This window comes from Psittacula echo (assembly GCF_963264785.1).
Source record: "Psittacula echo genome assembly, chromosome: 2".
Taxonomy (NCBI): domain Eukaryota; kingdom Metazoa; phylum Chordata; class Aves; order Psittaciformes; family Psittacidae; genus Psittacula; species Psittacula echo.
In genome coordinates, this window is record NC_137737.1 from 10,240,866 (window position 1) to 10,253,298 (window position 12,433).

Here is a 12,433-nt window from a genome sequence, read left to right on the forward strand (position 1 = left end):
TGAGAATTAATCTATTTGGTGCTATTTAAAGTAAGTGTGTGATCAATTTTTTGGTGAGTTGCAAGGCTACTGCAAATCCAATTTAGGCAAACAAAATCTGAAACATAAATGTGTTAGCTGAAAATACCTAATCATAGACATGAGTATGAACTTACCATGCTTGTTGCTTTACACTTGCAGGTTGGCTTGAATTATTAATGCATATTGTTAGGTGGAAGCAGAAGAGGCAATAGCACTCACTTGGGCTGTGATGAGGAGTATAGTCTTGCTGGTGGCCAGTAGCAACAGGAGACTGTTTCTCCTTATTTGCTGTTTTGGCACAGCTGACCACCCTTTTCTGAATAGTGCCTCCTTGCCTGACCCCCATCTTGCTCACTGTAGGGTAGGGAGCGGTGATGGCACATAGGCTGCTGCTGGCATTGAATCAGCAATGCCAGATCAAAGTAAGAGCTTTATTTAATCTTTACGGTCTGAGCCTTTGTGCAAATGTGTATGTTTTAATGCTAATAAAGGTGTTGGAGTGCTTTTTGTCATATTTCTCCGCATAGGAATAGTCAGCTTGCTACTTGGGTGGCATGGTTTAGGGGGAGTTGGAACTAAATGATCTTAAGGTCCTTTCCAACCCTAACTATTCTATGATTCTAAAGTTTGTCTAATGACAATTCTGAGTGTCCATTAAAATTGCAGGCATTCGGGGTATTCCATCATGTTTGTACCTTTTTATCTTGCTTGTGTCAGAATTCAGTGTTGCAGCAATGGAAAATATGAAATGAAGACATAAGAAGCTCCATTCAAAGCTTGAAGTCAGTGCACGTTACGCTGAATTATTAAACAATATCATTTTAAAACTTCAGAAATAAAATTGATGGTGAAGCCTCTCCATTTCACTTAATCAGGTAATGGGTGCAGAGAAAAGCTGGCTGCACACTCTTTCAGTTACCTTACCTTCAATTATATTTTGATGTATGTGTTTGTTTGAGGTATAGGACACTGGTAGACAAGGTACAGTGAAGTTTGGTTAGTGATGCAGACACTGTACTTAGAAAGCCATGAAAGAAGGTGGTATTTGAAAGGCAACTTGATGCGATATATGATGAAGAATAGCCAGCATGGTGTCTGTAGGGGTTTGATCTTTGAGACTCAGCACAGCATCAACAATTGGGGTTTCCATAGGCAGTGTCTGAGTGAGAGGTTTTAGTAACTAATTGCATCCTCTGGGGAAGAGCCACAATCCAGAGCAAGCTCCAGGGTTTGTCAGTCTGGAACCCAGGATCCAACCCAGCTCCAGGGCTGGCTCATAGCGCCATGGGAAGGGCTTGTGGATCTCCAGGAAATTCCTGTTGTCAGAGACCAGATGCCAATACAGTGCAAATATATGAGTGTAGAGAGCTTGGGTTCCTTCTCACTGTGGAAAAGACAAGACTTAAGGCACAGGCAGGATGTACACAGGCAGCTACCTACAGGTAGCTGCCTATGTTTCAGCCGCTTATTTGATTTGTGAGGATCTTTTGCAAATTATTCTTTAAAGACATTCAAAACAAGCAGTTTATCAGGAAAAATTCAGGATTAACATTATGCACTTTAATGGTTTTTTCCACTGTTTTTTCTTTTTTTGGAGCTGGGTGCCCCCTAATCATGTGATTTTACTGTTACCTGGTAATAGTAAATGTGTGCCCAGAGCAAAGCTGGTTAAATGTTACATTATTGCTTTAGCTGTCATTTTCCAAACAGAGAGCACAAAACCAAGAAGAGCAGGAAATGAGAAGAATGAACTTCTTCCTGATTCTTCCCCCAGTGGCATGAAGCCACGTAGCCTTGTCAGGAAAAGGTCACGTAGATTTTAGTCAAAATGATGGCAGCAAATACTTTTTCTTTGATGTTTGGGCTCTTTCGTCCTGGTTTTCAATCAGCATGGTGCTGCTCCTGCTTGTGGAGCCTGGCCATAAGGCAGCACAGTGAGAACCAGAGCTCCTGGATTTGACAGAATGGGAGAAGAATGACAGGAAAGAGAAGAGAAAATCATATCCTAAGTGAGGGTTGTAGGAATATTAAATCTAACACCTGACAAGAGATTACTCCAAACCAAGCAGCCTTGAATATGAATCACTGTAATGAACTCTGCGTGGAACTGTACCTGAAGACAGTCTAGATGCTCAGTCGAGTGAGAACACAGTTGCTTTCCTGCCTCTGTCTCTGACTCTCTGACAGCACTTTACTCCTACTGTATTTACTGATACTCTGGGGCTTTTTTTTGCTTGTGTTCGTGGTTTTTGGAACTTAAGAATTTGTTTCTGAAAGGGTTGATCTCTTCTTTTATTCCTTTCCTCCCTTCCCCGCTCCCCTCTCCCCAAGTGGACATTAAGATTTAAAATGTTTATGTTTTTAAAGTAAGCTTTAGTTTTCACAGAAACACAGCATAGTTGAGGTTGGAAGAGACTACCAGAGGTCATCTGATCCAACCTCCCTGTTTAAGGAGGGTCACCTAAAGCACATGACTCAAGATTCTGTCCAGACAGCTCTTGAATATCATCAGGGAAGGAGACTCCACAGGGACTCTCTCTGGGCAACCTGTTCCAGTGCTCCGTGAGTTTTGGTGATTGTGTAACTTAGCTTTTGGCTAAATTCAGGGGAGGTTTTTGTCTGTGGGAGAAATGATTTCATTTTCCCTGTGTTTCATTTCTGTGTGAACTCTTTAGAGAGATGTTAACTGTGTGGCTTTTGCTCAATACTGAATCGATGCGCTGAGAAAAGAATAGTGTTTCCTAATTCATCAGCACATCGGTTCCTTCGTTGCATTCTCATATTTTATTGCTTAATGAGTCCTGCTCTGCTTAGCTGAGATCTCTATGATATTTACAGCTCAAAGCAGAGTGATTAAAGAAGCGCAGCAGTTTTGTAGGAAACATATAATTACCTTACTAGATGTAAACTGATTTTTAATCTGAGATCCATAATCCAGTCCGTATGGAAGCAGGCTGCCAGCTCCAGCACTGGTGAACCATTTACTTGAGGACTACTAGACTTCTATGTTCTTTCATGATACAGGTGGCGTAGAAGTCAGGTATGAGGTATTGTAGCTTATGAGCCTTTCTTGGGTACACAGACAGTTTAAGAATAGCAACTATTGTTTTCTTCACAGCATTTGTAAAATTAAAACTTGTTCCTTGGCTGGAAGTATGCATGAAAAATTGTCAATCAGCAATGACAGAAATAAAGAGCCAAAAAGGAGGATTTTGGGATGAAATTCCTAAGAATAGGCTCAATCCCAGAAAGTGCTGAGAACTGCTGCAGAAGGCTGACTGCTCTTGCTAATGTTCATAGCAGCATGAATGTGCAACTTTAGCAGCAGCTTAGATAGCACCTGCGGATCTCTTTCATTCCACTTGGAACCACAGAATATCCTAAGAGCAGGTGACATTATTCTTCACTGTGCTGATTTAAAGCCCTGTGCACTGCTGCAAATTTCAAATACCAGTGAGAGGAGCTAAGCCTTTCAGTTTTAGATTGATCATTAATTAAGGATAAACCTATTTTAAATAGTTCAGAAGCCCCTTAGCAAGACCAGTGTCCAACTCCAAAGCAGAAAACTATGATGGACTGACAGGTGAATTGCTAAACAGAGCTGCAGATGACCAGAAGAGAGTGTCTGCAGTGCGCTGTACTTGGTATACAATAGCAGTTGCATACACAACTGATAACATACATACAAACACATGGGTGGGAGGGAATAGTCTGGGAAGCAAATAGATCCCCTAGTTAGCAGCCTGCAGCCGTACAAAGCCATGGATTTGTTAAATATCTTTCTGCAGTTTTTGCAGGACAAAGGAGGCAAAGAGAAAGCACATAAAATATTCTATGATTCTGTGAAATACAGATTCTGCATTTTGTTGCTGGCAACTGGTATGTTTCTAGTAATGCTGAGACAAAAATACATTAGCCAAATGTATCAAGCAAACCAAGCAATTCTCTGCATATCTACCATATATTATCACATACACATTACTACCAGCTCTCCAAGTCATTCATTAGGCAGGGTTCTGTTATGTGTACATTATGCTGGCAGGTTAATTATGGTTACCAGGTTACTGAATCAATAAAGCAGTGAGGGAAAGAGATTGCATACCTAGAAGAAGTCATGAAAATTAGAAAAGGAACAGAGGGGATATAGTAAGGAAGTTTAGGGGTGGATGTCATCAATTTGAATTTAGGCAAAAACATGGATTCATTTCAAGATCTGTGTGGAAAAAAATTAAATGCTAATTGCAAGAAATAATAGAACAGGAATAATACAGGTATGCTTTTGTTCCCCAGGTATTGGTACTGTCTATAAATGTATTTCTTTTTTATGCTCTCATCTTAGTCTGCAAGAATTGCATCTGTTCTGAGAGTCTTTTCCCCCACCTGAATTTGCAGGACTATTCATGGTGTGATAAAATATGTGCTTCTCTTCTGCAAAAAGCTTCAGGTCTCGTTATCTCCCAGCAAATACCTTCCTTTTTGTGTTTGATATGCTTTTTATATGCTGTCTCACAGTGACAGGAAGTATTTATATTTACCAAACAAGAAAGTACAAATATAATACAGATTGTTTCCATAATTGTTGTTTTGTTAGAATAATTTTTGTAAAACCATATTCACTAATGATGAGTCCTAAAATTGCTCTCTCAAGTCACAAAAGGGAAATAGTTCACTGGTTCCTAACAGAAGAGACACCATTTAAAATGAAGGACATCATTACTCAGAAAGACTTTGGTTTCTTTGTTGACATTGCCTATAAGAAACTCTTTTCAGAGATATCATGAACTGATAGTATACTCTCAATGTAACTCTTCCTCAGCATAGCTAGAGCTTAAGGGTATTTACTCTTGCTGTAATCTCAAACACTACTGGACTGCACATATGCTGCTTCCAGTAACTTGGGTAGCAATTGGCAGTGGCATTGAGTTCCCCTTCTGTACTCTTCTTCTAAGCAGCACAATGAAACAGTTGATTTTCTGGTTATGTCTCCGTTCCCTAGTTCACTGAATGAGTTGTATCAGAAAGGAATTTGACTGATAGAAAAGGTGGTAATTTGACAGAGTGGGCTATTTCTGAGGAGTGGAGTTTAACCTGGAATAGTCAGGTTGGAAAGGTTTTGATTTCTTATAATGCCAAGGAGAGCAGATTCACACACAGAGCTGGTGCTGCAGTGCTTTTGCACTCCAGTGCTCTTAGTGCCATGTATTCTAATAACAAAAGCATGGAATGGTACCTTGGGGCTCTCCAGCTGAGCAGGATGGCCAAGGGCATGAGTCTCTTCTGCTTCCAGTTGTGCTGGCTGGAAAAGCTACTGCTCCCTATTGCATATCACAGCATCTTTGCTAGAGGTGTTGGTCCTCCTGACCCATCAGAGCTCAGGGATCTACCTAAGTGACCATTTCCCAGTCTGACTCAGTTCACAGAGGCAGGAATAACTAAAGGCCTTTCGATAATGTCTTTACTAACTTAGCTCTTCCTAACATACGTAAGCTAGAGATTACTTCCATGTGCAGCACATATAGCAAAATCAAGGGGTATCCAATAATGGCATGATAAGCTTTGGGTCAGAAGAGAAGGTATGTGCAAGATCTAATGTGTTCTGGCCAACCACTGAAGTTATTCTTCCCTCTACAAGCCCTACCATCCATTTTGGTCGGATAACTTGTCTTTGGAAGATAACTTGTCTTAGACCCATGTGTGACCATAAGCACTTTGTTTCTCTGTGTCACTTTCCACCTTTTCATTTGTGAGGGTTTTTTTTTACATCTGTTTAAATTGTAAACTCCTTGGAAGGAAGTGTCTCTGTTTTCACAGTTCCAAGCAAAACAAAGCCCTCATCTTGTTCAAGACCTTCAGTTTCTGCTGAAATCATTAATGAGGTTTTGTTTGAGCCGTTGCAAAGTGCCTGGAGACTTTTAGGTTTGCCTACACAGTTGCTATGGTGCATCTTGGCCAAATTGTTGTTTGTAAAGCAATTTTGTCTCTAATATAAAAGGCACTGTATAAAATCAGTTCCTATTATCTTTTCATAGAGAGTTTTCTATCTGAATTGTACACGTGGAATTGCTGACTGTCTCCTTAAACACTTCCAGATAATAAGGATACATGTTCTTACACCTAATACATATCATTACTTCTTATTAAGCAAGGCTTGCTTCATAGCTGTAGAAATAATATGATTTACTGGCCTCCAGCCAATCAGTTAATTACCTGCTAGTTACTTAAAGCACAAGGGGCTTTGGTTCATTCCAGTGTAAGTTATTAACTTGCTGGTAAAGGATCAGTACCTCATAAATATTTTCTCTAAATAACTTTCCAATGCTGCTGAAGTTTAATTATTATTATTGTTATTTATTCTTATCTATAATAATAAATATGTGGGGGACAGCTTTAAATTGAAGTCGTGTAAGGCAACTATTGTGATTTGAGATAACAAATAGCAGCCCCATATCCATGCGTACAGTGTACAAGTGTGATAGACCTCTTACTTAGGCACCTTCACGTCTTTGGGAGAATCTCAGTAGTTTTACATAAACCAGACTGATGGAAGACTGACTTGTTTTGTAATACTTGGGAAGTTTTGGTGATGTTGTTTTAAAACAAGATCAGGTGGAGAGATCTTGGGCCAGGCTCCAGTTGTGTTAAGTCCATTGAGGTAATTTACAATAGTTAAAACTCCAGCTGTCTTAAAGTAAGACAGGTAATAGCCTCTTTCATCTCTCTTTCCCTGTATTTCATCCCTTCTTTTTGTTTTCTCAGAAGTCATAAGCCACTTGTTTAAAATGTGGGAGAACAGATGTAAAAGGCACTGTTGCAGGAAGGAGAAAGCCAAGGCTGTCTTTGCCTGGGAAGCATCCTTTAGGCATCCGTACCCAACTATAGCAAATAATTTTTCTGCAGCCTTTTTACAGTTTTGACTGTAAAGAGTGTCTCCATTGGTTAAGTGCTTTTGGAGCTCAAGGAGAGAGAAGAGATTCTGTAATTGCTGAAGTCCTAGGCCTCACTGAAATGCCTTATATCTGCTAAATAAACTGATGAGCAGGACAGCTAATTTAAGGACAGGTGTTACATACTCTCCTTGCAATAAGCTGTTACTAAATTCTGTGTGAGCTGAACTCCCTGAGAGAACTTAACAAATATGCCAAGGTGAAAGGAATTACGTTAATCCAGTTTAAGGTGAAAGGAATTATATTAATCCAGTTTCAGCTGTAACATCAAGTGAGAGGAGAAGTTAAAAGCTTCCAATCAAACAGAGTGGGTAAAAAGGGTTATTGTTCTTGTCTTGTGATGTTTACATTCATTAGGATGGATGAGGAACCTGGCAAGAGCCTAACACAGTGATTAACCATTGTAAGTGGCTGGCCAGCTACCATAATTTAGAAATGGTCCCACTTAGTGGAATTTGTCAGGACCAAATATGCGTGACCTTGTTAATATGGGTTTGGATGGTGGCTGAAAGACGGCGTGAAGTAAGACAAGGAGACAGAGAAGAACATGGTCTGCACAAGACTCTGATTGCCATGGTGTGTAGTTGTGATACTATGAAGAGAGCAGGCGTCACAGGAGCAGTGCTAGGAGAGATACTGAGGAGTGCAGTGCTTGTTCTCCTGCCCTGCACATTCTTGCTGCCCGCAGGAAAAAAGTTGCTGTACCCAAAGCTACCTGTGATGAACTGGTATCTTTTGTGCTGTCCTGCTTTCTTCTTTTTGTCCAAAAAGCCTCATCTGAGGCATGATACTACATGGTGGATGTACGCACACAGAACTTCCCCTGTTGTGGGGTTTCAGCAGCCAAATAAGAAGGAGCAGCTCAAAGATGGGAGCAGGTGTACAGATGAACTTTGTTGTCCCAGTTTGTATAGGCTGGCTAAGCTAGGGGCATAGGTGATTGTCCTCCTAATGAGTGCCAAAAGGAAAACTGTAGGTTTGTATCACTGCTGAGGGGTTGTTGTAACTGAGAAATAAACACCAAAGCCAAGCAGCTTTAGCTGAAAATTGGATTCTCAGCAGCAGGAAGTGCCTGATCTGAGTTTTTATACCCTTTTTCGCCCAATACTTGAGCAGGCTGTTTCTTTCTCTGTCTCTCCTCTTTTTCCTTTTCCCCTCCTTCCCTCCAATCCTCTGATTTGCAGCCCTCTCGCATCTGCCAGTTAGTCTCTCTTTGTCTGCAGAACCTGGAAGGAACACTGTGCTGTAGTATAGAAGCTACAGCTTCTTTTATCTTGTGTGCTGCGCCTATCTAGCTTGTGCATCTCAGAGCAGAACTGATAAAGACTGCTAAGACAAGATGGTCATTTTCAGTCTTTAACAGCTTATCATCCTTAATAAGTCTTATGAAAGAACTGTATGTTAGTTATCTGGTGATTTATAGGGATGCTTATGAATAAAATATATCAAGTTATGCCTGATTTTGTAATATTATTCAACTTCTCTCTTTTCTTTGACTTAAGTCTATGTAAACAAAGGGATCACAGAAGAATAGCATGTTTGTGCTTGTTTAAAATCAATTGGCATGTACCCTTCGTGGTCCGCAGGTTATGTGGAAGCATGGAAAATTATTGTGGTTTTGTTGCTTTTGTACCAGCACAGGTCAAGATTTAAAGCCAAGACCTAACCCACCTGCTTTATATCAGATGATTCAGTCTGTGGAACAGTGTAGGAGCTGTTGTCGTCGAATCGTAGAATAGTTTGGGTTGGAAGGGACCTGCAACGGTCATCTAGTCCAAGATGGCTGAAATGAGCAGGCCCATCTTCAACTAGATCAGGTTGTCCAGAACCACATCCAGCCTGGCCTTGAATGTAGTAGAGTGTTCATTTGTGTGTCATAGGAGGGGAAGAAAAAAGAGAAAACTGGTATTGTCATGCCTAATTTTTTTTGCCCCAGTTTTTATGCAGGTCACGGGTGAGCAGATTGCTAGGTTTAAATTCCTACCTGTTCAGAGAAGTACATCCCCATCCATGGAAGATGGGCCCTTTCCAGGTTTTGAACACTTGCACCCATGCAGTTAAGCCGGTGGGCAGTAGGTGAGGATAGATAGAAATAAGCTATTTGTGAAGTACAGTGGCATAGTGAGATGAAGATTAGACTAGTCTGATAAAATCATTTCAAATGTGAGAAACAAGGAAAGCAGTGAAGTATAGGAAGATAAAAGCCATGTGAGATCTCAACTTTTTTCCCTATGCTGCAGTGAACAATTGAGATTACACAGAAATGTCAGTAATGGAGTAACTGGTTGTGTTTGTTTATAATGCCAATGCATTGATGTTCTATTTCTTCTCTTGCAGCTGCACTGAGAGCTTGTGCTGATGGAGGTGCCAATCATCTCTATCACATCACAGAAGGAAGCCAGGACAGGTATGTTAACAGTAAACTTGAAGCCATGGAAGTCATTTCAATGAAAGAAACATATGGAGGAACAGTTACTGAAGCAGCTGCTTGCTCTGTGCATGGTACTTTAACAACCTGTGGCAGGCAGTATAGTATTTTCTCCACATTAACTTTTACTCTCAGCCACACTGTTTAAAAGCACACAGATAGCCTCAAATACCTTTTTTCCCTAAGCCCACTGGTCTTTTTTCCACTTGAAACCTCTGCTCTAGGACTGTCTTATTTTATACATCCATCAGAGCTAGGCCTTTGATGCAGGCGCAGAAAAACACTTGCTGTGCCCTTAGCAAGGGTTGACTAGAGGAACATGTGATGCCTCTTGCCTAGAGCTGAAACAAAGCATATCCTCTTCATTCTTCTTGTGAGGCCTTAGAGGAAATCTGCTCTGTCAAGTGAGATGGGTAATAAACTAGGAAGTCTACTTTTCTTTTTGAATTGTTTCTAAATAAGCATCAGGGCATAGTATCTGACTAAAGGCAAGTGGAGATGTTATCTATAAATGTATATGCTGGGTGAGGAAGTATGACTGAAAGGAGAATGTGTTCTTGTTTCCTGTTAATGCCCTTTAGATTATAAATTATCCTAGGTTTCTGCCCCAGAAGTGTTGAGTTTGGCTTGTGATGCTAAATACTGTATTGAAGTCCTTTCTCATTTTTGTAGCGGAGCCATGGAACAGTGTGATCTGAGGTTACTAAGGGTCTTTTTCACATGTCTTTAAGATTTTCAGTTGTTTTGAGCAGGAATTCATAAACAAGTTGCTTAATACAAGAAAATAAATGAATAAAGCTGACTTTCAGGGCGAAGGAATGAGACAGGTATTTAGAATCATAGAATAGTCAGGGTTGGAAAGGACCTTAAGATCATCAAGTTCCAACCCCCTGCCATGGGCAGGGACACCTCACACTAAACCATGCCACCCAAGGCTTCGTCCAGCCTGGCCCTGAACACTGCCAGGCATGGAGCATTCACAACCTCCCTGGGCAACCCATTCCAGTGCCTCACCACCCTCTCAGTAAAGAATTTCTTCCTTATATCCAGTCTAAACTTCCCCTGTTTAAGTTTGAACCCATTACCCCTTGTCCTGTCACTACAGTCCCTGATGAAGAGTCCATCCTCAGCATCCCTGTGGCCCCCCTTCAGATACTGGAAGGTTGCTATGAGGTCTCCACGCAGCCTTCTCTTCTCCAGGCTGAATGGCCCCAGCTTTCTCAGCCTATTTGATAGAAATCACAAATGTATGAACAGTTTTGTGCATGCAGCATAATCGGACAAGAATTTTTGTTTCATCTCATGGCGAGTATATGACAGAGGCCATGGAAAGCTCAGTTTCTTCCTGTCCTTCAAAGTGAAGAGCAGAGCTGGAGAGGAGGACTGTAGTCTTAAAGTAAAAGTTAACATTTCTTCCTTTGTCACCTGTGAAAAGTTTGATGGCTGAGTTCTACTACTGCTAAAACCGAGACAGGAGTCTGTCAAGCACTACTAACTGTTGTAGTAGTATTCCTTCAGTAATCTTCTATTTCTGTTCTCCTAGTATTTGCTAACAGAGCCATGCACAACTTAATCTTGAGTTCAAACAGAAATGTGATTGACTTACAGCAAGTAGTTCTCTCTAATATCTGATAATGATGATGCTTTCCAAAGAACAACATTTTAGAGCTTTCATTTTACCTCCTCCTGTAACTTATTCATCTCTTCTGCACACCTTTATGTTCATATTAAATAAATATAATTTGGGGGGAAAAGGATGATTATGCCTTGCCTGACTAGGTCTTGCAGTTTTACATACTTGGCCCTTGGAGTATTCTTTTTCTCTGTCTTTCTTCTTCTCATCCTAATTGCTTTGGGTAGGTATACTTTACCTTCAAAGTGATTCTTTTGAAGCAAAAAAAAAAAGACCTGCATAATTTTGATTTTTGTCTTCAAAGAAATCATTCTGCTGGAAAGAATATTCATTTATTTCTCTCAAGTATCTTCCCTTAAATTCTCTGTCATTAAAGAGCTTTCTGCTCAGGCTCTACTCACATGCTGATCATTTTTTAATGCTTCCTTAACCTTCTGTTTAAAACTATTTTATTTGAAGCCCTGATATCTAATTGTGTTGTATCAAAACCTAAAACCTATAGGCCTTTAATTTTAGAGAGATTACTATATCTGAGAGAGGTATATAAAGAACTTGATATTTTGGACTTGATGCTCAGGACACCAAAGTGTGGGAAGAATCTTTTGGAATGGGAATAAATGACAACATTCTGGGGAAAGGTCAGCTGGAAATGTAGCACTGTTAGAGGGGTGTCCTCCTCTGGAGATAAGTATTTGTTGCTGTTTCGAAGGGTCGATCCATTTCCAAATCCTAGAAAAATGTAGGGCTAGCAACGACCTCAAGAGATTCATCCTTCTTTCCCTCTGCTTCAGGTGAAGGCATATTCCTGATGCATACCTAGTTAGTTGGTTCTTAAAATTCTTCAAGTGGGAGCCCACCCCCCATCTCCCTTTTCTCTGCTTTAAGCTAAAATATGCCCAGCTTGTTTGGTCTTTCCTTTTGGTCATCTTTTTTTGCTTTTATTGGCCTCTCTTCAGTTACTTCATAACTATATCTTAAACAGCTGTGGCTGAAGCTAGGCAAGATGCTCTACAGAAGACTTGCCCAGTGCTGAACAATTCTTTAACTTGCTTCTTGTGTGAAGACCGTCTATGCTGTTGAATGAAGAGGAGCAAGAGTAGATTTGAGGGTCCCTCATTTCCTGCCTCCATAATTTTCCTGTTTTCTCCATTGTGTCTTGACTTGTTTCTATGCTGGAGTGGTTCATCTATTCCCATCAAGCAAAGGAAGCTATCACCTTCTTCTCTAGAACTGTGCAGGCTGGCTTAGCAGTGTGACTTCTGGTCATGAGATTAATCTATGTAGTAGTTATATATCTTCCCCTATGCTTGTGGTGTCATTTTTATGATGTGTTTGGTGGGTTTTCCTATTAGTCTCTGTAAAAACTAGCTTAAAAACAAACCTTAATGGCAATTATTCCTGCTTAAA

General features: G+C 40.4%; 1 protein-coding gene across 1 annotated transcript in view; it reads left to right on the forward strand.

The window, feature by feature from the left end:
- TPK1 (thiamin pyrophosphokinase 1) overlaps window positions 1–12,433 on the forward strand; it is a gene marked incomplete at both ends in the record, with an annotated part of 286,248 nt that overhangs the window by 107,056 nt on the left and 166,759 nt on the right. Inside the window, one exon of the mRNA XM_080611270.1 lies at window positions 9,303–9,372. Coding sequence (XP_080467396.1) covers window positions 9,303–9,372 — 70 coding nt within the window. The remainder of the gene's footprint in view (window positions 1–9,302; window positions 9,373–12,433) is intronic.